Here is a 26,949-nt window from a genome sequence, read left to right as displayed (position 1 = left end):
CAAGAGCTGAGTGCCACCCGGCAGGCCCATGAACTGTCCCCAGCAGCTGAGAGTTCCTCGACCTTCTCTTTCTCTGGGCGAGACTCCTCCTTCACTGAAGTGCCACAGTCCCCCAAGCACGTGCACAGCTCCTCCCTGCAGCAGGCGGCCTCCCGGAGCCCCTCCTTTGGTGACCCACAGCTACCCCCTGAGGCCCGACCCAGGTAAGCATCCAGCCCACGCTAACCACCCTGAACGCAGGAGAATACCTTCTGTTTGCCTCTCTGTGTGATAGGGTTTGGGTATTCTTAGCATCTTGTGGAAGTCAAGGCTAATTGGAGAAATATCATAGTATATGATTCTTTTTTCTTTCTTTTTTTTTTTTTTTTTTCTGAAGACAGGGTCCCACTCTGTTGCCCAGGCTGGAGGGCAGTGGCACTATCATAGCTCACTGCAGCCTGGAACTCCTAGGCTCAAGCAATCCTCCTGCCTCAGCCTCATAAGTAGCTGGAACTACAGGCACATGCCACCACGCCCGGCTAATTTTTACATTTTTTTTTTTTTGTAGAAACAGGGTCTCACTATGTTGCCCAGGCTGATCACAAATTCCTGGCCACAAGAGATTCTCTTGTTCGACCTCCCAGTGCACTGGGATTACAGGCATGAGCCACTGTACCTGGCCTAAGATTCTTACATTTCGGCCATATCAAAACAGGTTCTACCAAAGCAGGAAGCCTCTTGTTCTTTTTCTTTATGTGTTTCTTATGTTCTTTTTAAAAACAAACTGAACAGGTGTCATGGGGACACTTTCATGGACTCCTCACTTCAGGACCCTCTTTACCCCCCTTTCATAGTTTATCTTTTCTCCGCTTTTCTGTAATCATATCAGAGACTGATGATTGTTGGTGATTGCTTTTGTCGCTGTGATTAGAATCACAGAGCAGAAGACGCACCACTAACCAGTGGAAGCATCTCAGCACAGGGCACAGAAGTATGACTGCAATATACACAAAATAGAACTAGAGTGCCTAGTTTTGTAAGTATATCACACACTAGGATACAGGTATGTGTGAGAACCCCACATTATGAAGATCAGCCATTAGAAAAACCACTGTATAAAAGGATCCAGTCAAGATAAGAGCAGCTGCTATTTGGAGAAATTGAAAAAGGTATAAAATCAGAAAGTCAGATGCCAGAAGAGAATATATGTTTACTTCCAAATTTAAATTTTAAAAGTGTGATGACTATATTAAAAGTGTAATTTACTTAACTTTCCTGCTTAAAGGTTTGGGGTAATTGTCTAGGTGGATCTTAAGTGTATTTTTCAGTTCAAGCAAGCAATAGTTTCCCAGGTGAATTGAAACGGGATGAGAACCTAAGGTCAGGGAGATTCATTCTGAAAGAAAAAGATTCATATGTGGGAAACACCCCTATTTGTTTCCCACTGGGACAGAGGGGTGCACACCTGGTCATCTCTAAGTGGCAGTAACACATATGAAGCAGACCCTTGTGGTACTGAAATGTATTACCCCAAAGACCTGTCACCACATACTCGAGCATCCAGACTGAAATATTTAGAGAGATCAGCTTCCAACAGAATTAAAAGGTAGATCCCAAGGATCCATTTTGAGCACCTTTGTTCAGCCTTTGGCTTTAACTACTGGAAATGTAGGGACTGTGAGTTACTGTCTCATATTTTGAAATGAAGGTCTTTTGTTTGGGGAATTTGCATTTCATCGTAGAAACCATGTTCTTGGTTTAGTTACTTTCTACCAAAGGAAGTCCTTCATGTGTTTTGCAAGTAGGACGAAGAACCTAACAGGCTCCAATTTAAAAAGAATATTAGAGATATATAATTACGCTCGTTTAAAAGAAATGGAGAATCTAATTTCAGATTACCACATGATGACAGCTGTTGAAGTCATTATCACAGTATCTGAGTTAGTCACCTAGATCACATATAATAGATTCTCAAATAGATTTTAAATCAGTTATAATAGTAATTAAGACTTTGTTGAGCATCCCAAGTAAAGACAGGATACTTCATATTTCGTATGAGTTAAAATCTTAATATTAAAAAATGTATATAACTTGTCTTAAGACTTAGAAGAAAGCATTGTTGACGTATTTAGGCCTGTAACAAAATAAAGCCACTTCTTTATAGGTTATTTGGAAGATGCATATTACCTAGAAGTTTTCATAAGCCAAGCCTTAGCTTCACAGCACTTTACTTTCATGAAAAATATTTAGAAGAATTAAGAAATTGTAAGGACTTCTAGAAGAGGCGCATGCCTTATTTTCTAAGCCATGTAAGGTATACAATTCTATGATTCATAGGCAAAGAAACCCAAATTAGTTTATATATTTATTAGGAAAATACCTGGGACATATTTACATAATGAAGGATGGAAAATGTGTGACAAATTTGACATTTAAAAAAATTAAGATTTACATTGTAATGACAGCAGTGATTCAGCTTGTAAAAATTGATTTACAGTGGATTAAAATTCTGCTTAGTCTTTATCCAGAACCAGGAAATTCAAGCTTCAGAAAGTCATTTTCTGATTCCTATTTAGGTGGAAGTACGTTGTAACCCAAAACAGTAACCTCTAAGAAGGTTACTTAGAAACCTCCTTGGTGACCTAAGTAACTGTATATGAAAATAATAATGTCATCTGATATGGAAACATGTAACCGAAAACTTTAAAATTAACAAGTGAAGACAAATAGTATCCATGAATAATGTAATGTTTAATGCTGTGGTTTTTTTGTGGATTTTTTTCTGTCACTAAAATGGAGTATTTTTCTCACTGCTGCACTCTCTTATCATCTAGCTCTGCCAAACTTTTTGGCTGTTAAATCTCTGAATCAACTCATTCCCATTTAATCATTTTGTTCTGTGTTTGCTAGCAAGAGGATGTCGTATTATTTAAATATGAATACAATGACACTCATGAATATACCATCAAAAGACCACCAATAGTGTCCTAAATATTCAAATGTGAGCACCATCTCCAATGCTCAGTTTTTGAATGTGCCCACGTACATTAACATCTGTACACACCTGTGTATATACACAGAATAATCATTAATTCTTATACTTCACTATACTGTACTCATTAAGCATTATAGACAAAATAACAGTCTTCAGGACAATATTTACCTGGATAATACATTTATTTTACAATTCTTTAGTATTCAGTTTATATGATAAAGAAGATTTTTTAAAAATTAGTTAATTAATTAGTTGATATTTACAGGATCTTTAACTCAGAAATCCTGTTGTATGCCCAGGAATTCAGATGGACACATTGCTCCAAAGAAAACTAAGAAAACATAGTAACGAAATAGGTGAAGTAGAAAATAATAAGGTATTTCCAGCCCCACCTCTCCGACTCTTGCAAACCTGTAAACTTGGAATTTCAGAAATGGTATTATTTGCTGGAGAGGTAGTGTTACTGATTATGAACCATTCTTTATTAATTCCACCACTGTGAATTTTAGAACAAAATTAAAAGGGATTTAGGTCCTATGGATTATTCAGATTTTTAAATATCTGAGCTTGAGCTTCTGCTACTACTAGAGATTAAAATCCAAAGCTCTTGTTGAATTTGTTACTTTATGCATCTCATGTGTCTATATAAAGAAAATGTGCTGTATTTTTTACTTTTATGAGTGGAGAAACTCACTGTCTTCAGTCCTGCTGTTGCCTTTGCTGAGCATCCAGCTGTCACTCTCTGTTCTCAGGGAACTATGTGACTGGCAAAGGGAATGAAATGGAAGGTAGACCTCATTTTCTTTCTTTCTTCCTTTTTTCCTTTTTTTTTTTTTGAGACAGAGTCTCACTCTGATGCCAAGCTGGAGTACAGTGGTGCAATCTCGGCTCACTGCAACCTCCACCTCCAGGGTTCAAGCGATTCTCCTGCCTCAGCCTCCCAAGTAGCTGGGACTACAGGCATGCGCCACCACGCCCAGCTAATTTTTGTATTTTTAGTAGAGACGGAGTTTCACCATGTTGGCCAGGATGGTCTTGATCCCTTGACCTCATGATCCTCCCGCCTCGGCGTCCCAAAATGCTGGGATTACAGGCATGAGCCACTGCGCCCGGCCAGTAGACCTCATTTTCTAGTGGTGATCCACACTAGAAAACCCTCGTTTGTTAGTTTCGTTTGTCATTACTGTACTGCAGCCCCTCACCACTCCTTTCTCTTTAGCAAATTGTATCCTTAGTAGTGAGAACATGATATGGAGGTTTCATGCAGAGCTGAGGCTGACATTGGTCCCCTGGGAGAGTTGCCATTGGTGGATGATGGTCTGGGCAGGGCTCCCCATGGATGCCAGAGAGCTGCGGATCAGCTCAGGAAATAGACCAGGGCACCCTCTGGAATGCAGCTTCTGCAACACCTTGACACGGTGCAGACTCAGCCACTAAGAAAGGAAGGGGCTTGTGCTAGGCACTTGGAGTTTATTTCTGATTTCATTTGCTCATCTCCCGATGAGAGCATTTAGTCTCCAGAGCCTCAAGCTCTCTTGGCTCAGTGGTCTGTTTCTATGCACTGAGAGAGGGGTCTGCAGGAGAGCATCATGCTTGACCTTCCACACTCCCGTGTCCGCTAGCAGGCAGGTTTTCTGACACAGGCTGTGGGATTCAGGATAGCGCATCATGGAGAAACATACATCTCGGGAGCCACTCTCTAAAGAACAGACATCTGGGTCCTCCTCACAGCTTGTTCTATTACTGGAATGGAATTGGCTTCAACTTTCAGTCCCTGTATCCCCAAACACCTGTGCTCCCTGCCATACTCTAGAATCCCGACTGTTAAAATAGATGGGTAAGTCATTCCCTCTTTTTTTTTTTCATTTCATCCTGTTCTTATTGTCAAGTGACAATTCTTATTTTTATTTTTATTTTTTTAGAAAAGGTCTCGCTCTGTTGTCTGGGCTGGAGCGCAGTGGCACAATCTCACTGTAGCCTTGACTTCCTGGGCTCAAGCGTTCCTCCTACCTCAGCCTCCTGAGTAGTTGGGACTTAACAGGTGCATGCCACCATGCCCGGCTAATTTTTGTATTTTTTGGAAGAGATGGGGTTTCACAATGTTGCCCAGGCTGGTCTGGAACTCCTGGTGTTAAGCGATCCACCCGCCTTGGCCTCCCAAAGTGCTGGGACTACACGCGTGAGCCACCGGGCCTGGCAGACTATTCCTATTCATTGGACTAAATGTAAATATATCTCCCCAAACCCTAGCTACTATGTACACTAGCTAAAAACTCAAAGGCGTGTGAGATTTTAAATGCAAAATTTTGTGCTTGAGCCTGTGTCCTTACAGATTTTGTACCTGTGCATATCTGCAGAACGGTCATTAGCAGTTTTTCCAAGCAAGCGACTTTTAGCAAATTAACTGTTAATTTTAATGAGATTCAGAAGTTAATAGCCATTCTTAACGTTTTATAATTAGAAGCTGTTATATAATTAGAGCTGGACACCCACATGGAGAAACTAATTTGACTGTGCTGGATTTGACTTCACTTTGGTAACAGGAAGCACTTTTTAGTCGGTAGACCCTTGGGAGTTGTAGGGAGTTAAAGATGATCATTATATACTATTATATACTTAGAGATACAACCCAAGGGCAACCCCTGGCCTTTATGAAAACCTGGAGTGAGTTATTATTTCCTGGTAATACAATTCTCTGCCAGCCAGTTGCTGCATCAAAACAGTTCTGACACACACACCTAAAGTCACCACTTCCTCGTTCTGGTACCCAGTAACCCTATAAGCCTCTCCGCTTGTAGGTGACCTCTGCCCTGTGAAGGGTTGGCTTACCCACGATTCCACAAAATAAATTGTCTGTTTGTTTGTGAGAACAAGGCTTTTTAAGTACCATATGTAATACATGCATATAAATGCATGTATTTAGATCAGATTTCTGGAGGAGGGATTGTAAGTTTGATGACTAAGAGAGGGAAGTAGAGAGAGATAGAGGAGGAAGAGAGGTAAGAAGGAGGGGGAGAGAGCGAGAGAACAGGATCATGTAGGCAAGAGGGCACATGTACCTGGAACAATGGTTAGAAACTAACAAGGTGAAATTTAATAAAGTCCTGAATTTAGATGGAAAAAAAATCAGTGCACAAGTTCAAGATTGTGGAAACCTGATTTAACAGCAGTTCGTGGGAAACAGACCTAAGGGTTTTAGTTGACAGCAAGTTCTTTATATGACTGCCAAAGTGATTAGTCCAGTCTTGGGGGACATTAGTGAAAGTGAGTCGCCAACAGCACAGGTAGGCAATGGTCCCCCTGCGTCCTGCAGTGGTCAGATTACATCTGGATATCTCTTTCTAATAGGGCCACTGACAAATGTGTCCAGAGAAGAGTCCACCTTCCCATCTGCCCTGCTTTCTTGACCTTTCCAGGTGTTATTTTTTGTTTTTGGTAACTTCTCTCTCTCTTAACCCATGTATGCCTGAGGTTACAATTTTTTGAATTTTTGTAATCAGACCTTGGTGATGTCCTTGAGCAGTAGAATATAAATAGCTCCCACATGCTTAGCATTCCAGTAATGGAACACTAGGCATAAATGGGCTAATAGAAACTGGGACCATTTTTGGAGTCACTTCCACTTTCTGTGGTGTTTAGACTCTCGCACCAGTCTGCTCGCATTATTGTATCGTGAGTTTCCCAGAGACAGAGCTGGAGCTTGGCTCAGCTTGGCAAACGGAGCCCTGATGTTATTAGTTTGGCTTCTGGGTTGATGATGATTGTACTGGAAGGGAAAAGAGGAGAAACAGGTCATGAGCCAAATGAGGAGTCCCACAGATGCCACTTCACAGGCACCCTATGTCGTAGGAAGGATATTCAAATGTCCAGCACCTAACGGGTACAAAAATTAGTTAGAAAGAATGAATAAGTCCTGCTTTGTGATAGCACAACAGGGCGACTATAGTGTAATAATTGTGCATTTTAAAATAACTAAAAGTATAATTCAATTGTTTGTGACACAAAGAATAAATACTTGAGGGGATGGACACCCCATTCTCCATGATGTGATTATTACCCATTGCATGCCTGTATCAAAACATCTTGCCTTCTTTAATACCAGTGCACTTGAAAATCATGTGGAAGTTACTTTCTAATCATTTCTAAACATCTCAGGTACCCCATAAATACATACACTTACTATGTACCACAGAAATTAAAAATTTAAAAAAAAAGACAACAAATGCTAAGCACCCTGGATCATGGCTGTCATACCCAGAAGAGGATTTTAGCAATTTCGTAAGGATTTTTTCCAGACATGGCACTGTGAATTTGGTATTAAGCTCTTCTGTAAGTCTGGTAAGGATGATTGCAGTGATAGCATTATTTTAGTAGAAGCTTTAAGAGATGAGTAGATACCTTGCACTAGTCATTTTCATATCTCCTTCACAGCAACTGGGATATCCAACAATTTCAAGTGACCTAGAAAATCATTTTTGAATGAATGTTCTGCTGTTTTCTGTGTTTGCTTAAAGTGTCACCAAACTATAGCAGTGCTGTTTGAAATAGCCAATCTGCAAACTGTTAATCAGCACATAACCTGTGAGACACTTGCTCGTGAATGTAAATTATGTATGGTTTCCTTCACTGAGAAAATCATGCTGTGAAGAAAATGTCAGCTGAACTACACAGCAGGCTTAGCGATGTTGTTAATTTCCCTTCTGGTGAGAGCCTTTTGTCTAATCATGGAGAAGGGACACCAATCAGCAGAACACACTGTGAGCAGCACTTCTTTATATGACAAAGCCCTTTCTGCTTTGTCTGGGATTGGGGTTCTTGTATGTGGTCTTGAGTCAAGCTGCTCATAAATATCATTAAACAGTAAATGGGAATCGTGATAAGTGAGCAGAAAATCATCGGCCACTTGTTGGAGTCCACAGTCCTGAATGGCTGATTCTAGTCTAGTCTCATGATGAAAGCTGTCAAGTCCCCGATTACCTTATTCTAGGAGTGGTGGTTCCAGTCAGGAGTTGAGGGGATGCCAATCCAGCCTCACACCTTCCTCAGATTCCAGCATTTTCTGACAATTGTGCTTTCTGCACATACCTCCTCCCTCCCTCCTTTCTGGGCCGCGGTTACAGCATTTGGGCCTTCACTGAGATTAGCTCAAAGGGAGACTGGAAGAAATTGGTTATCTCACATGTTTATCCTGCTTCTGCCCCCAGAAAATGCTACATTTTCAGTACTCAAGAAGTCCTTACTCTATAATCCAACGATGACGTATTTTTTAAATGAGGTATAATTTACATCAAATACACAGATTTTAAGGATGCAGCTTGGTGAGTTTGGGTAAATGTATAACCATTATCCCAGTCAGGATAGGAAACATTTCCGTCATCTCTTGTGCCTCTGTCCACCAGAATTGATTCTTGACTCCATGTGCAAAGACTGCTGTAGCCTCACAGTATCCTGTGTTCAACTCATTATGTTGTATAAAGCAAATCTCCCACTGTTAATTTCTTAACCAAACCTTATTTATCAAAAATAATTAAGCGTAACATTTAGGAAGACTTCATGAAATAATGTCACACAAGATTAAAAGAAATGAAGAGAAAATAAAAGAGAAAACCACCATAATTCAGATGTGATATCTCTTTTTGTTCATGTTTTTAAAAAAATCTCACCTGCTATTTTACTAGCTCTCTAAAACAATGCCCTGTGGGCCCCTGAAGTAAATTTTGTACTTTGATGGAATTATATATTTTAAAATCTGAGTTGGCATCGCTTTGCCAACCCCTCAGTATTATGATCAGGCTGTGCTGCTCCAAGGTGGAAAGCTCAGTCCACAACCCTCCACTGCCTGACTCCTTTGATTTGATGTTGTTCATTGGAGAAACAAAGGAAGAAGGTAATTGGGTTCGCAGAATTCATAGGTAATCGGGTAACTCTGCTGACGGTGGAACCGGCACTAGAGAGAGATCCACATCCGGTCAGGGTTGTGGCTGTGACCCGGAAGTTCTTAGTGTCTTCCTTGCTTAACCTTAGAGTCCGTGAACACTGGCATCCCAACCTCATTCTTACCCATTCAAGCCAAGGAAGCAGCCATTTTGCAGAATGTGGAAGCTTGTCACTCTGGAAGGCTGGAAGGTGCAGGCTGGGGGGTCCTGCTGCAGTGGGTCCAAGCCCCATCCTTTTGTTACCAGTTGTGTGATCGTGGGCAGTTAATGTCCTTTTTCCCTTGCACCTCACCATCTCCATCTATAAAATGGAGACGAGAAGACCTCATAGAGTTGCTGTGGAGATGAGAAGACCTCATAGAGTTGCTGTGGAGATTATCATTCATCAGTTAATCATTCCACGAGCATCTGAGACCTGCTGTTCCCCACACATAGTTCCGAGTGCCGAGGAGATGAATGTGAACGAAGTCTCTCTCCAGAGGCTGTCACATCCTAGCGAAGAGAGAGGGCTGTAGTGGAAGGGGCAGGTGGTAAGGATGATGTCAGTGAGATCACAGATCGGGGAGGACCTTAGAACCACCACAAGGGCTTTGGGGTTTGCGCTACTTGATATGTGGAACCATAGGAGGGTTTGAACAAGAGGAATGACTCATCTGCCTTACATTTCAAAGCATTACGCTGGCTGCTAAGCGGAAGATAGACTTTAGTGGGGCCAGGATGAAAACAGGTAGAATAATGAGGAGGTCTTCTTGGTAACGCACGTGAGAGACGGTGGTGGCTTGAACTAGAGTGACAGCAGCCCAGGTGGTAGAAAGAGGTTGTATTTTGAAGGTACCCAGGAGAACTTGCTGATGAGGTAGGGGTGGGGTTTGAAAGAAACAGAGGGATCAAAGGTGAGTCTCAATTTTTTGGCCAAGGCAACTCACAGCAGGGATTTGGCATAGGGAAGACTCCAGTACAAATTAGGACAGAGGGAAGTTGAGAGTTCATTTTCTGGGCATGTAAATTTAAGACGTCTATTAGATATCCAAGTTGAAATGTCAAGAGAACCCTGGGACTCTGTATCATGGGGGTGGGGAAGAGAACTCAGCTAAGAAGTCTGATGGAGGAGGTGGGAGACGGAAGAGGGGAGTGTCGAAAGTATAGATGCTGCTGCACAACTCAGATGTGGCTGCATTCTGCGAGATCATTGCTACACAGTGGCCAGGACAGCCTGTGCACTGTTGGTGTCTGATTTAGGCCTCTCCTCATCCCTCTCTCATTTTCATTTCAGATGGCAGATAACCTCACCCAAATACGTGTCATAGCCAGCCTCAGGGATCCTGAAACCCTTACTTGGAGAAATGCTTTTCTAGATCACTCCGCTTTACATGTACTAAAGACAAACTCAGGCCCTCCTGGTGAGGCTGGACTCACCCTGCTGAAAATCACAGGACTTCTGAATTGGGTCTCCATTAAGTATTATGTCTTCAAAGCATAAAAAGAGAAATTCATAAACTTTCATTACTGTGTTGACTATGAAGAAGGAAGAAGATAAGAAAAGCATTTAAAAGGCTTATTATGTCCTAGGCATGATGTCTTCACATATTTTATTTATTTATTTATTTATTTATTTATTTATTTATTTATTTATTTATTAGAGGCCGAGTCTCACTCTGTCTCCCAGGCTGGAGTGCAGTGGTGCAATCATAGCTCATTGCAGCCTCAAACTCCTGGGCTCAAAGGATCCTCCTGCCTCAGCCTCCTGAGTAGCTAGGTCTACAGACACATACCACCATGCTTCACTAACTTTTTAATTTTTTAAATAGAGACAGAGTCTTGCTATGTTGCTTAGGCTGGCTCGAACTCCTGGCCTCAAGGGATCCTCCTGCCTCAGCCTCCAAAAGGGCTGGGATTACAGGAGGTGTGAGCCACCACACCTGGCCTGTTTGTTTCTTACTACATACATTTGTATTTATTTTACAGATGTTCCTCAACTTATGATAGGGTTGCGTCCCAATAAATCCATCATAACTTGAAAATATTGCAAGTCAGAAAAACAAAGGAAACATTAAGTCAAAAATGCACTTAATACACCCAGCCGACCTTAGATATGCTCAGAACACTCACATTAGCTTGGATTTGGACAAAACCATCTGGCCATGCAGCACACTGTGGAGATGGGTCGTTCCCCTCATGGTTGTGTGGCTGGTGGCGATCTGGGAGCAGCAGCTCACTGCCTCTGCCCAGCATCGCAGGGGAGCATTGCACCACACACCACCAGCCCAGGAAAAGAACAGAATTCACAATTCTAAGCACAGGCTCTGCTGAATGCCTATCGCTTCCGCAACATCTTAAAGTCAATAAATCTTAACATTGAACCATTGTAAGTCAGAGAATGTCTATATACTCAGACTTTGAGTATTCACCACCCTGGCAGAAGTCGTTTGGTTTTTGGCTGGTTTCATATCTCAGGTGTAATAAGCAAATGGAGCCCAGTAGATCCCCTGGGTCTGTGTGGGATTTCCATTTTATAAATGCTGACCCAACATTCTTACACAAGCCCCTGATGGAGTTTGATGGTGATGCTGACCAAGTTTTATTCTTGTCGGTGAAAGTCATGTTCAAAAAGTTGTATTGCACTTCTTTTACAAAGCCCTCTATTATACAGAAAGCATTCAGCCTAAACATAACCCTGTGAAGGTGGCAGATTCGTTATAGGAACTTGATGTCATTTCCAACAGCAGGTGTCTGCTGGCCCCTCTTCCCCTCTGCACACTGGACTGAGTTGCGCTGCCTTCGTTCCTGGCTGCAGGCGATGTGCCAAACTTCTATCAAATAAAAGTTGATAAATTGGACCCTTTATATTTGGAAATGAAATGATTTTACATACATCTTAACTTTTTATTTGCTGTGGGCAAAATTGATGTGATGCAGAGGATTGGGAGGTGGGGTGATAGTTTTAGGAGTAGCAAGACCGGAGGATCTTACTGGAGAAACAGATCAGTCCAAGCCTAGACTGAGATAGAGGTCAGTGGTTACATGTACAATAGCGATTGTACAATAGCAAGATGCACAATAGCGGTGCCGGGTACCTGCCTATCCCCTCCAAGCAAAACTCAAACCAATGAATTTAGAAAATTAAGTTGATTATAACTTTTATTTTCTTTTAGAAATTGCTTTTTGAGCTGCAATGTGTTTCCAGCCTGGTGTTGAAAAATTCTTGCAGATAGGATCATAAAGTTTTGAGCTGGTAAACATTGTAACTAGCCTGTGGAATTTCCTTTTTTTCTTTCTACATTGTAAAAGGAGACAGGGCAGTAATCTGAGTGTTCCTCCTGTGACTTGCTTTGCGTTGTTAAAACAAGGTTGTCCTTACCCATGATGTTTCTCTAAAATACCTTCAGCCTGGCGTAATTACTCGTTCACATTCTGCTTGGCATCATACTCAATCGTGTGTTGAGGAATGAATGTGTGGATTATATATTACCTAGCCTACCTGCGGTTTAAGGTTTTTAATGGCTATGTTGATTTATGGTTCATTTTCGTCGTTCCTTAGCTCATTACTTGCACATACTAGGAGCTCAATAAATATCAGCAGAATGGACTTGAATTAGTACTTGTAACTCTTGTGTTGGTCGCATTATTCAGTGAGAATTATAAAAGGAAAATGTGTAATAGCAACTAAAAATGTGATCCCATTGATTTTTTTATTTTTATTTATTTTAATTATCTTCTTTATTTGAAATGTGTTGTTTTACATGGATGCTATTGTTATATTAGGCTATTTACCAATGTGCCGCTGCAAAACTTATGGAAATTAAATTACCTTTTACTTTTAGTCAGCTGCTTACAAGAGAATTGCCTGGTATTTGTGGGCAGAGTGTGACTATAACAGACTCCATTCTTTTTTTTTTTTTTTTTTTTTTTTTGAGACAGAGTCCTGCTGTTGTCGCCCAGGCTGGAGTGCAATGGCACGATCTCAGCTCAGTGCAGCCTCCACCTCCCGGGTTCCAGCAATTCTCCTGCCTCAGCCTCCCGAGTAGCTGGGATTACTGGTGCCCACTACCACATCCAGCTAATTTTTTGTATTTTTAATAGAGATGGGGTTTCACCATGTTGGCCAGGCTGGTCTTGGACTCCTAACCTCAGGTGATCCACCCACCCCGGCCTCCCAAAGTGCTGGGATTACAGGCGTGAGCCACTGCACCCAGGCAACAGACTCCTTTCTAATAATTTAAAATTACTTGGGAAAACACATGATTTGATGGCCTTAGATACATTTATTTTTACCTCTTGATTTTTGTAGTGAGACACATGTCCTGGAATCTCCATGAAGTGAATATAAACTCTATAGCAAAATGTGCTTATACATTTTCAAAAGCCAGAATTATTCTTTTTTTCCTATAAAATATTCCTATTTGTTTATTTTTTTAAGTTTTCATTTAGGTTCAGGGGTACATGTGCAGATTTGTTATATAGGTAAATTGTCACAAGGCTTTGGTGTATGAAATATTTTGTCACCCAGGTAATAAGCCAGCAGCCAACAGGTTGTGTTTCGATCCCCGCTCTCCTTCCTCTCTCCTCCCTCAGGGGGGCCCTCATGTCTGCTGCTCCCTCTTTGTGACCAGGTGTACTCCATGTTTAACTCCACTTATAAGTGAGGATTATTCTTAATAAAAATCAGCCTTTAGGTTTTAAGCTATGGTAAAGTCTGTGTATATGTTGACATTTTAATAGAGATTATCTGGTTTTGTTTTTTGTACACAATAGTACAGGGAAACCCAAACATGAGTGGTTTCTCCAGAAAGATTCCGAAGGGGACACACCTTCACTTATCAACTGGCCATCCAGGTACCCGCACGCCGGCCCTCTGGGGCTTGTGTGCATGAGTGTTGCTTCTTCCTGCCTGACCACACATCAGCTAACACCCACTCTCCTCTTGCCTTCTTTAATACCAGTGCACTTGAAAATCATGTGGAAGTTACTTTCTAATCATTTGCTTTTCTCCTCCACATGCCCTAATCCATGCTAATAGTATCTCTCCTTCCCCCGTTTTTCAATCTTTGTCAATCTTTCTTGATTGACCTTTTACTTGACCTTTTGCTTTTCCCTTCTCACCAACTCACATAGGACTGGCCAGTCGGGGGCAGTAGTGAGCACCCAGCCAGGCCCTGGGTTCCTCTCTGGAGCTGGACTCACTAGCCCACCTCCCGTCTGCTCAGCTCCCCACTGCTCCCAGCCCTTCCAGCCTCCTTGCTTTCATATCTCATCTCTAAACCAGTAGTTAATTTTCAACAGTTAAATTTAGGGCATGTGGTTTTTAAAGCAAACAAAACCCCCTATCATTTCATTTTTAAGACTGGGGGCAGGGAGAGGCGGAAGGAGTCAGAATGAGTAAGTCATGGAAGGACAAAGCTCCCCACACAGAGTTTCTGACAGTCACTTTGTTCTTGGCTGAGGACAACATTCAGATTGTCTCTGATCAGAAGCACGCATTCCACAGGAGAACTGGAACCGCGCTTCAGTCTCCTTTTGATTAACAAACGTTTTAAGTATGAAAACCTCCAACATGGGCTCATCTCTGGGAAAAATAACAACTCAGAATGTTTCCTTTTCCCGAGTTGTTCACAGTCACCACCTCTATGTGCGTCTGTGTGGATTGTCCTTTAATGACGCATATATAGATACCCTGCCTCTTATGTTAAAAAAATATATAGGAGTTTTTATCAAATTTAGCAGGGTGCACTTGTCATTAAATAAACTATTCTTTTCCATACAGTGCACATCATAAATAATTACTTTTGCCAATTAAGCTTAAGGGTCTACATTCCTCTCCCTGCAAGACATCCCTTTTCCCACTCCAAAAGCCCTCTTTACTTTTTAAAGCTGAGCCCTAATCAGTTTTCCATTCTCAAGTAGTTGGAATTGTGTCTCCTTTCTCACTCCATGGTACTTCAAAAAGTAAAAATAAGAACTAGATAACACTATTAAATGTTTACTCTTTGCTAAGCACTAAGCCATGTGCTTTGCAAATGTCACATTACATTATGTCACTATTATTTCCATTTAAAAGGTGAAGAAACTGAGGCTTACTAAGGGCAGGTGAGTTGCCCAACACTACACAGCTCGACCTGACTGAGCCAGGATCCGAGCAGAGGTCTCTTCCGACCCCACAGCCAGAGCTCTTGGTTTCTTTGTTTTGCAGTAATGGAAAAAGGTCTGTAGCTTTTGAAAAGGATGTCAGTTTTGCTCTCAGATACTTGAATAAGTTTAGAAACAACTGGAGCAATCTCTTTATTTTTTATTTTATTTTTCTTTTTTAGGGACAGAGCCTCTCTCTGTTGCCTATGCTAGAGTGTAGCTATACAATCATAGCTCACTGCAGCCTCAAACTCCTGGATTCAAGTGGTCCTCCTGCCTCAGCCTCCTAAGTAGCTGGGACTACAGGCACACGCCACTGCACATAGCTATTGTTTTTTACTTTTGTAGAGACAAGATCTCACTATGTTGCCCAAACTGGTCTCAAACTCTTGGCCTCAAATGATCCTCCTGCCCAGGCCTCCCAAAAGGTTGTGATTACAGGCATGAGCCCCAGGGCCCGGCCTCTCTTTTGGAATTCATTTTTAACTAAGAGCATAACAGCAGGACAGGGGGATGGTGGTGGGAAATGTTCACTTCATTAGTTCTGTCAGCAACTATCTTTTCTCTAACATTCTTTTGATGCTAGAATTATTCATAACGATGCCCAAACTGGCCACATGCCTTCTGAATGGATGAATATACTCTGCATTGCATGAAAAAGCTTGTGAATGTCTAGTTGAGTGCTTTAAAAGAGAGGCGATTGTTGTATCTTGAACTAAATAAAAAGCATAAATAATCGTGAGTGCTCTTACATTTTCAGGCGACAATGAAATTACAACGTTTGGTCAATAGGTGTCTGTATGCCAGGAACCTTCCCCCACAGTCCGTGTTCTGGGCCTGTGCATGAGGAAAGCTTACTGATTCAAGGGACCAGCCTCATTGTGCCCTCATGCATGCTGGTGGTGGATATTAATGCATTTTTCTGTGGCTTCTGGGTATTTATTTAGTCAGAAGAGACCCATTCTCCCCCAGGATAGCATCTGACCCCTGCCAGCTTTTACAAGGGGTAGAGTTAGTTTTGCACCTCCTGGGCATACATATGCAAATTGGAAACTCAACTCAGAATCATCTGACAAGTAGTTGACATTAGACACCAAAATGCTTTTTCACAAGTTATTCTCTCTCGGGTCAGTTTCCATTCACTGGTAATCTGTGATCTACGCATGCTTTCCTCCTGTGAGGCCCTTACTGCACTTTGCAACTTTAATCCTTTTTCTTTCTTAAAGAGTTAAAGTTAGAGAAAAATTGGTGAAAGAGGAAAGTGCTCGAAACAGCCCTGAACTCGCCTCAGAGTCCGTAACTCAGAGGAGACACCAGCCAGCACCAGTCCATTACGTGTCATTTCAGTCCGAGCACTCGGCCTTTGATAGGGTCCCCAGCAAGGCAGCAGGCTCTACACGGCAGCCAATTCGTGGCTATGTCCAACCTGCAGATACCGGTCACACCGCCAAGCTGGTGACGCCAGAAACCCCAGAAAATGTATCTGAGTGTAGCTGGGTAGCATCAGCCACCCAGAATATCCCCAAACCTCCCACCTTGACGGTTCTAGAAGGTGATGGAAGGGATAGCCCAGTTCTCCATATCTGCGAGTCAAAAGCAGAAGAAGAAGAAGAAAAAGAAGAAGAAGAAGGAGAAGGAGAAGGAGAAGAAAAAGAAGAAGATGTGCTCTTCACTGAAGCTCTCGAGCAAAGCAAGAAAACCCTCCTGGCTTTGGAGGGTGATGGGCTTGTGAGAAGCCCAGAAGATCCCTCTAGAAATGAGGACTTTGGTAAGCCTGCTGTGAGCACAGTCACCTTAGAGCATCAGAAGGAACTGGAAAACATGGCGCACCCCCCTCAAGCTCAGCACCAGCCCACTGAGAGGGCAGGCAGGAGCGAGATGGTTCTCTACATTCAAAGTGAGCCTGTGTCCCAAGACGCCAAACCAACTGGTCACAACAAGGAAGCCTCGAAAAAGCGCAAGGTCCGCACCCGCTCTCTGTCAGATTTCACAGGCCGCCCTCAGCTCCAGGCCCTGAAGTATAAGGACCCAGCTTCCAGGAGAGAGCTGGAGCTGCCCAGCTCCAAGACTGAAGGGCCCTATGGGGAGATCAGCATGCTGGACACAAAGGTCTCTGTCGCCCAGCTCCGAAGTGCATTCCTGGCATCTGCCAATGCCTGCAGGAGACCTGAACTGTAGGTGATGCTTCACACGCCCTCCAGCTATGTCACTTGCACGTCCCTGGCACAATGATTCACTCCTCGACCTGTGTTGTGTTCTGCATTGAATCATATTAGCTTAGCTCACAAGTGTGTGCAGGGCGACTATGCGGAAAATGGCTCAAAAACTACCACTCTGCTTCTGCCTACTAATAGGGAAACTAGCGGATTGGGTCTCTGGAATGTCTCCTTCCTTACGTGCATGGTAGAAGCATGAAGAGGGGTTTGGTGGTGTCTGTGCCTTGACTCGCAGAGATGCATAATCCTTTGCCGTCTTCTCTTTCTCTGTCTTCATTTGCCTTCCTTATACTCTCTGCCCTTTGATTCTCAAAGCAAATCACGGGTGGAGAGGTCGGCCGAAGGACCTGGCTTGCCCACCAGTGTGGAACGGGAGAGAGGGTCCCGGAAACCAAGACGCTATTTTTCTCCTGGTGAAAGTAGAAAAACTTCCGAGAGATTTAGAACCCAACCTATAACTTCAGCAGAACGAAAGGAATCGGATAGGTAGGCATGCGTATGTGCAGTTTCCTCGTCCAGGAACGTGGCAATGACACAGGAGTTTTACCACACTAGCGGTCTTGATGCTATTTATATAGGATGTTGGCGATTCCATAATTCTTCCATCTAATCTATAAGCATTATTTATTTGGCTTATTTAAAAGTCTTTTTAAAGAATGTTAGCCTTTACAGTGGTATTATGATACATACACAATTTTACATTGCATTCAGATGATAAGAAGTAAGAAACATTGTTTTTCTTCATTTAATGTTTTTAATACTTTTTACCTTCTTGTTAAATTAGACTCCAGATTGCATATTCACCAGATTTTACAGGGAAAATAACTGAGGAATTTTATATTCATTTTATAAATGTTCATCTACTTGTTGTATTTGAGTTTTATACTGAAGTGTCATATACTATTGCATAGAAATGGTAAGATTTGTCTAGAAAATTGTCATCAGTGGTGTTTAACAAGTTGTTTTTGTGCCTGGTCTCTCTCCACGGGGTGCGTACTTGGCTGGGATTGTGTGCACACACGCTCCACAGTGTACTTCACAACTGTATGTGTGTTTTCACAACTAGAATTGCTACCAGGAGGTTATTTCTTAAAAGAATTTAATTGCATTTTTATTTTTACTTTCAATATGATGTTTTATTTCGATCTTTTGCTCCTACCTGCTAATTTATTATTATTATTTGCTAATGTCTTTCCTAGGTGCACTTCACATTCAGAAACGCCAACTGTCGATGGCAAGTACCTGTTTCCCTTTTTTTCTTCTTTATTATCTCATCTAGACTGGATTTAATAATAAGGTTTTTGGCTTTTTGAGACAGTAAGATGATGGAGCATATCAATGTTTCCCTTTCTTGCAGGTTTTCATTCTGTGAATATAATAAAATCTAGTTGAAATTTTCAGACGAGCTTTCCCTTCTTTTTGAGAGCAGTTAGAGAATCATACAGTGACCGACGTAAAAGCAACTAATTCAAACCAAATGAGCAGGTTCTTCTTGTTGTTGCTGCTGCTACTATTTAAAAATAAAAGAAATTCCCCCCATAAAATATATTCATGAAATCTCGATCGCACAAACGTTAGAGTAAAAATCCCTGGACAGAGTTTGCTTTGGTTTGGCTGGGTTGAATTGCAAGGGAAATTAGTACCTTTTCACTGAGCAGAAAGAATGGGCTCCCTGCAAGGGGAAACTGCCACCAATTATTATTTTAGTGCACCTATTGTTGTACTCAAAGATTTCCAGGTCAGCCCTGAAAAACTTTTTGGAGACTGAACTTAACCTTTTCTAATGATGTCCAGTTTTTAATTTGCGGCTTTTTGCAGATGAAGAAAAGGTGGATGAGCGAGCCAAGCTAAGTGTCGCCGCCAAGAGGTTGCTTTTCAGGGTAAGCGGTGCTGACGTGCTTGAATAGAGATCCCTATTGGGTGCAGTAATTCCAGCTACTTGAGAGGCCAAGGCAGGAGGATCACTTGAGGCCAGGAGTTTGAGACCAGCCTGGGCAACATAGTGAGACCCTCCATCTCAAAAAAATAAAAATTGTAAGCCTTAGGAAGGGAGAATCTTGTGGACCTAGCCTACTTCATGCACCTCTGGGCATGCTAAGGCCCTCCTGTCTCTGGCCCACCTGTTGTTCTCTTCCTAATCTTTGGCTGGTTGTGGCCACCTCATGGACACAGCATGAGTGTACACTTCTGACAACGATACGAGGTGCTCATTAGTGACCCCTCCTGTAGGTCCTGTAGGAGAACAAAGTAAAGAATTTTTACTGCCCCCATTTCCTTTCCTTGAATTTCTTTGTTATTTTTAAATTTTTTTTAGAGATAGGGTCTCACTCTGTCACTCAGGGTTGAGCGCAGCAGTGTGATCATAGCTCACTGCAGCCTCAACCTCCCAGGCTCAAGTGATGTTCCCACCTCAGCCTCCCAAGTAGTTGGGACTACAGGCCTGTGCCAGCATGCCTGGCTAATTTATGCATTTTTTGTAGAGATGGGGGGAGGGGGTCTCACTTTGTTGCCCAGGCTGGTCTTGAACTCTTGGCCTCCAGCAATCTTCCCTCCTTAGCCTCCCAAAGTGCTGGGATTACAGGCGTGAGCCACCATGCCCAGCTCTTTCCTTGAATTTATAAGGGTTCCACAATATTTCTAATCTTAGGAGATGGAAAAATCTTTTGATGAACAAAATGTTCCAAAGCGACGCTCAAGAAACTCAGCTGTGGAGCAGAGGCTACGCCGTCTGCAGGACAGGTCCCTCACCCAGCCCATCACCACTGAGGAGGTGGTCATCGCAGCCACGTAAGTGCCCACAGGACTTCTCAGCCTTGGCTATAATGTCTTTTTTTAAAAAAATACATTTAAAGAGTGTTCAATGAAAATGAGGCATTGGGGAGGTGGTTTAGCTAGAAGCCACAGAGAAGTTACTACTAAGGGATTTTGTTTACTGTGGTCTCTCTAAACTTTGTAATGGGATGTGTATCTTCTAGAAAAACTTGAAAGGAGTTTTTGTTCTATTTTGTTTCTGTCTCTGCATATTGATATTTTAAAAATCTCTTTGACAACAGAAAATAGAAACATGAAACTTGGTGGATTGCTGTGATGAAATCCCAGCTTCCACGGTCACCCGCTCCCGGCCCCCTCCTGGCCGGTGATGCTCAGCCCGTGTCCCATTCATTTCCCCTTTCCTCCTGCGCTATTTTCAAGCAAACACTAGAGGTCTTACCATTTCATCCATAAATATCCCAGTACGCCCCTCTGAAAGATAAGGGTTTGTTTTATTCTTAATTGCCAGAAATCTCTTCTCTTTTTTTCTTTTTTCTTTCTTTCTTTTTTTTTTTTTTTTTTTTTTTGAGACAGAGTCTTGCTCTGTCACCCTGAATGGAGTGCAGTGGCATGATCTCGGCTCACTGCAACCTCCACCTCCTGGGTTCAAGCGATTCTCCTGCCTCCATCTCCCGAGTAGTTGGGATTACAGGCGTGTGCCACCACACTCAGCTAATTTTTGTATTTTTAGTAGAGATGGGGTTTCACCATGTTGGCCAGGCTGGTCTCAAACTCCTGACCTCAGGTGATCCACCTGCCTCAGCCTCGCAAAGTGCTGGGATTAATTGCCAGAAATTTCTAAAAATTAAATTGCAGTTTGATAACTTTCCAAACAACAGGAAGTTCATTTTGAATAATATGTTTCAATATATTCAGAATTAATTTCCCAGAGTAGTTCATTCAGACAGAGATCATTGCTTCAATCAAGTGAAAAATTTTATTATTTTTGCGGGGGGCGTTGTTTGTTTTTTTGAGGCAGTGTCTCACTCTGTTACTCAGGCTGGAATGCAATGTGCCATCTTGGCTCACTGCAGCCTCAACCTCCTGGGCTCAATTGACCCTCCAACCTCAGCTTCCCAAGTAGTTGGGACTACAGGCCCCACCACCACACCTGGCTAATTTTTGTATTTTTTGTGGAGATGGGGTTGTGCCATGTTGCCCAGCCTGATCTTAAACTCCTGGGCTCAAGCGATCCACCCACCTCAGCCTCCCAAATTGCTAGAGCTACAGGCATGAGCCACTGTACCCAGCCTAGTTTTGTTGTTGTTGATGTTGTTAATTGGTTTTGTGCTTGCCTTGGACACACAGACACCCTTTCTGGGAAAAAAAAAAAAAAAAGTTCATCCCATTAGGTTATTGACATCCCAAAAGGCCTTTATGTCAGTGCCCCGTTCTGTGGACCTACTGTTAGATCAGCTGCCTGCAGTTCCTCCCCCAGTTGTTCCTCAGTTTCTTGGTGCATTTGTAGCTAAGTATATCCTTGCACTCATTAGGAACTCTTTGCAAATCAGTTTGTTTTTTTAAAAAAGAAATATTTGAATGGCTGGTGTAAAATAACAGGCAGACACCCATGGGAGCAAAACAGTAAATATAAGAAAAATTAATCCCATTTTAAGGCTCAATAAATCTACCTTGATGTGCCTATAGATTGTATAAGAACACTGATACTTTTAAAAAGTAGATTGAGGCTGGGCGCAGTGGCTCACACCTGTAATCCCAGCACTTTGGGAGGCAGAGGTGGGTGGATCACCTGAGGTCAGGAGTTCAAGACTAGCCTGGCCAACATGGTGAAACCCCGTCCCTACTAAAAAATACAAAAATATTGGCTGGGCATGGTGGCGCACGCCTGTAATCCCAGCTACTTGGGAGGCTGAGGCGGGAGAACTGCTTGAACCCAGGAGGTGGAGGCTGCAGTGAGCCGAGATCGTGCCACTGCATTCCAGCCTGGGCGACAGAGTGAGACTGTCAAAAAGAAAAAGAGAAAGGCTGGGCGCAGTGGCTTACGCCTGTAATCCCAGCACTTTGGGAGGCTGAGGCGGGTGGATCACAAGGTCAAGAGATCAAGACCATCCTGGCCAACATGGTGAAACCTCATCTCTAATAAAAATACAAAAATTAACTGGGCGTGGTGGCACGCGCCTGTAATCCCAGCTATTCGGGAGGCTGAGGCAGGAGAATCGCTTGACCCCGGGAGGCGGAGGTTGCAGTGAGCCAAGATCATGCCACTGCACTCCAGCCTGGTGACAGAGCCAGACTCCATCTCCAAAAAAAAAAAAAAAAAGAAAGAAAAAAATTAGATTGAAAACAATATTCTAAAACACAGACATCATCTACTGATTTTTGGATAGCTAATATTTGCTTTTTTGAATTATTATTTTTTTTACACCAAGACATGTATTCTCAAGACAGAGTAAATCCTCCCAGCTCTGAACACCTATTCTTACCCCATTTGCTTTGGGTAGCCACTATCTCTTATTTCCTGATTTTGTATTTGCTTTTCAAGTTCTTTCGTGATTTTTTCTCCCCAAAAATAATTAGCAAAATATTCTGTTAAAATTTTTGATTTAACGTTTCTGAATTTAAAACTATGCTGTCCTTAATGCTTCTTTTCTTCTCTCTCCTTATGAATGTTTCCTCTTTGGCAATTGCTTTTAAAGTGAACCTATCCCCGCTTCGTGTTCTGGGGGCACCCACCCTGTAATGGCGAGACTTCCTAGCCCCACTGTAGCTAGAAGCGCTGTGCAGCCTGCCAGGTACTGGACAGATACAGATGCATGCGGCACCTGGTGCAAAGGTGCCAAACAGCAGATGCATCCTAAAGTCTTGAATGTCTGTCGTTTGTTTGACAAACAAGTCAGTGCCGTGAGTTGTTCCAGAATGTGTGGCATTTTGTTTTGTCATAGCACAAGGTGCTGATAACCACATGCTGGCATGCGTGAGAAAACATTTCGTCTCTCTGCATATGTTATGTGTTAGAACTAGGATCACACTAACTCACGTATCCAGTTGCTTTGTTTGCTTTTCATAATATGATCATCCCTCAAAAATTTTGTTCTTCATCTAAATAGTTATAGCACTTAATAAAGATTAATAGAAAAATGGGACATTGGCTGGGCACGGTGGCTCACGCCTGTAATCCCAGCGCTTTGAGAGGCCAAGGCGGGTGGATCACGAGGTCAGGAGATTGAGACCATCCTGGCCAACATGGTGAAACCCCGTCTCTACTAAAAATACAAAAATTAGCTGGGCATGGTGGCATGTGCCAGTAATCCTAGCTATTTGGGAGGCTGAGGCAGGAGAATCGCTTGAACCTGGGAGGCGGAGGTTGCAGTGAGCTGAGATCGCGCCACTGCACTCCCGCCTGGTGACAGAGCAAGACTCTGTCTCAAAAAAAAAAAAAAAAGAAAGAAAGAAAGAGAAAAAAAGAAAAACGGGACATTAACCTCAATGTTGAAATGCTGATAAGACCCAGTCTTTTTCAAATACCTGTAGACACAAATACAGGCTGAAAACATTCCTGCCTCTTTCTAATTTATACAGAGACAATGCCATTATATTTTGTGACTGGGAAAATAACAATTTATAGTGTCTAAACATAGATGTTTTACTATCGTGTTTTACATTGTGGTACTTTAAAATTATGTCCTTACATCAGGTCATATCCCTTCATTTTACTGTTATATGAGCCAAACCACAAAAGCTAAAAATAATGGCAGTGCCGGGATAAAGCTGGTACACCCACAGCAGGGCCCTCCCGGAGAAGTGGGTTTCCCTGCCCTCCTGGTTACTGCATGAGGTCCACGGAGGACTCTGAGGCTCAGGTGGCTTTTTTTGTCACTGGCCTCATTATACACCTGGAATATGGAGGCTGGCTACTCTTTGGCCTGGGACAGCCTGTGCATTGGGTATTCACTGGAGTCAAGGCAGAATATCTCCTTTACTACATCTGAGAACTGGATCGGTCAGGGGCAGAAGACATAGTGCATTAAAAACCTCTAGAGATTCATATTGACCGTGAAGACTTCAGGCTTTCCTTCTCTACTAGCTGGAAGTTGGAGGGAGCTATTTATTTATTTACCGATTTATGTATTCATTCATTTATTTTTGAGACAGAGTCTTGCTCTGTCGCCTAGGCTTGATCACTGCTGACTGCAGCCTCAACCTCACAGCCTCAAGCGATCCTCCCACCTCAGCCTCCTGAGTAGCTGGGATCACAGGTGCACACCACCAAGCCTGACTAATTTTTATACTTTTTGTAGAGATGGGGTTTCATGATGTTGCCCAGGCTAGTCTCCAACTCCTAAATTCAAGTGATCCTCTTGCCTTGGCCTTCCATAGATATGAGCCACCAGACCTGGCCAGTTGGAGGAATTTATAATCACCTGAAATTTTCTTTACTCCTCTGGTTACTGGAAATTGCAGATTTGAGTACCTTTTAGAAAACTGGTAGGAACCTGTGAGAGTAAATGCTAAGCTGAAGCAGTGACTCTTTAAAAATTAAGCCATTTGTCTTTAGCAAGTGAAAATCAAGACCTTCTGTTATTATGTTGTTGACAGATGACTATATCGTTTCCTAATTATTTAAAATGAAAGACCACCTTCTGAATCATATCTTTAGATGAGGTCTGAATACACCATAGGTAATACTTTGTGACTCCCTTTCATTCTACTTATGACGATACTAACAATGCCATCTCTGTCCAAGATAAGGTATAGCCAAGCTGACTTCAGTGTCTTAAACAGGAAATTCGTTTTGTAGAAATAATTCGGAGCTCAAAGTCTGCTCTTTGTAGAAGTGATGATGCTAAGTGTCCTGTGCCAACTCTGCTTGTTGAGTAGCTGAACAGCTGCTTGCCTCTGTCCTAGATGTGCTTAGGGAAAAAGAAGCCCTTTGCAAAATGATGTGACACTTGGCAGAAAGTTAACATAGAAACTTAGCGGTGGGCTTTTGTTTGTTGGTATATGTGTTGCTGACATTTTATTTTTTTCAGATTACAGGCCTCTGCTCACCAAAAGGCTTTAGCCAAGGACCAGACAAATGAGGGCAAAGAGCTTGCTGAGCAAGGAGAACCTGATTCCTCCACTCTAAGCTTGGCCGAAAAGTTGGCCTTGTTTAACAAATTGTCCCAGCCAGTCTCGAAAGCGATTTCTACCCGGAACAGAATAGACACGAGACAGAGGAGAATGAACGCTCGCTATCAAACTCAGCCAGTCACGCTGGGAGAGGTGGAGCAGGTGGGTGTGCTATAGTCCGATAGCAGTTTGTGTGTGTGTGTGTTCTTAAATTATCTCACTGCAGTATTCCTCTGAGGCCAATGATGTAATTAAGGTGCTCTACCACGAAACTGCTACCTGTAGGTGATTTGGTAATAGCTTTCTTCCTAAAAATGATAATTCTACCAAGTATGTTGCTCTTTTTTTGTTTTCATACCTTGCTTGCTGAAATATCTAGAAAGAGGCCATTTTGGAGAGAAAAAAATAGTATGCACAACTGCGTTTCACCCAGAGGATTTTGTTTAATGAGATATATTATATAACTATGTCCAGGAATGGTTTTCCACTAAGAGAAACAGTGAAACTGCATCAAATCGAGTATTTCAGCTTCTGTCAATTCATAAACCAGGATTTATATAGATGATATTTTTCAAGCAGCTTTTTTACTTTTTAACTATGTCCTTCCAGGTGCAGAGTGGAAAGCTCATTCCTTTCTCACCTGCCGTGAACACATCGGTGTCTACCGTAGCACCCACGGTTGCACCAATGTATGCCGGGGATCTTCGCACGAAGCCACCTCTTGACCACAATGCAAGTGCCACTGACTATAAGTTTTCTTCCTCAGTAGAAAATTCGGACTCTCCAGTTAGAAGTATTCTGAAATCGCAAGCTTGGCAGCCCTTGGTAGAGAGTAGTGGGAACAAGGGAATGTTGAGAGAACATGGAGAGACAGAAAGCAAGAGAGCTTTGACAAGTCGAGACAGTGGGATGGAGAAGTATGGGTCCTTTGAGGAAGCAGAAGCGTCCTACCCCATCCTGAACAGAGCCAGGGAAGGAGACAGCCATAAGGAATCTAAATATGCCATTCCCAGAAAAGGAAGCCTGGAACGGGCGAATCCTCCCATCACCCACCTTGGGGATGAACCGAAGGAATTTTCCATGGCTAAAACGAATGCACAAGGAAACTTGGACTTGAGGGACAGGCTGCCCTTTGAAGAGAAGGTGGAGGTGGAGAATGTTATGAAAAGGAAGTTTTCACTAAGAGGTAAATGACTAGTGCCCCTAAAGCTTTAGAAAGCCACTGGGTTTTAGTTTCTGTTTGATTTGTCCTGTGTGTCTGTGATGGCTTTTAACAAAGTTCTATAAGCAGTTTACAGCTAGTATTGGTTAAAAGTTCAGCGGGAATCCCATTCTTCCGTGGATCTGACTAGAGGATACATCAAGTTTTCAGCAATAAAACTACTGGAAGCGCTTTCACGCATCTTCATAAGGTTTCTGTTGACTTTGGTCACTCACACAATGGCCTTCTGAGCTGCTTAGTTCTGCTGGCCCGTTTTAGAAATTGATGACCCCGAAGGTCCAGGCTGGGAAAACACAAGGAATTAAGGAAAGACTTGACCCCAGTCTCTGAATCGCTAGAGTGTTTCTTCCTGCACGCCTGTTTTGCAGGCTAGCAAGCCACACTGCGTGGGCCCTTCATCCTCTTTCTACGTTTGTATGGAACAGTACAGTGTAAGTTATAATAGGGGTTTGTGTTTGTGAGTATAGCACATTTGAATGTTAAAGTATTATTTTGGAGAATAGAACCATTCTGGAGTAAATAGTTAGAGCTGACTTCCTGTGTCTCGCACACAGGAGAGAAACCAATTGCCACGAAGCATTTTGCTGTGTGGGT

At 42.5% G+C, this 26,949-nt stretch overlaps 1 protein-coding gene across 1 annotated transcript; it reads left to right on the top strand.

Annotated features, from left to right (window-relative positions):
- Positions 1–3: 3 nt before the first annotated feature.
- Positions 4–26,379, top strand: LOC116464331 (supervillin; the record flags this gene model as incomplete). Its single annotated transcript, XM_032147588.1, has 10 exons — positions 4–203; positions 13,663–13,743; positions 16,260–17,207; positions 17,565–17,735; positions 18,449–18,483; positions 19,068–19,129; positions 19,897–20,036; positions 22,718–22,813; positions 25,052–25,295; positions 25,743–26,379. Coding segments are annotated over 10 exons (2,562 nt in total), but the record flags the coding sequence as incomplete, so codon positions are not given.
- Positions 26,380–26,949: the final 570 nt, after the last annotated feature.

The sequence above is a fragment of the Hylobates moloch genome, unplaced genomic scaffold, assembly GCF_009828535.3.
Source record: "Hylobates moloch isolate HMO894 unplaced genomic scaffold, HMol_V3 SCAFFOLD_428, whole genome shotgun sequence".
NCBI lineage: Eukaryota > Metazoa > Chordata > Mammalia > Primates > Hylobatidae > Hylobates > Hylobates moloch.
The sequence above is the reverse complement of the archived record's forward strand: the minus strand, read 5'-3'. Positions and strand labels throughout refer to the sequence as shown.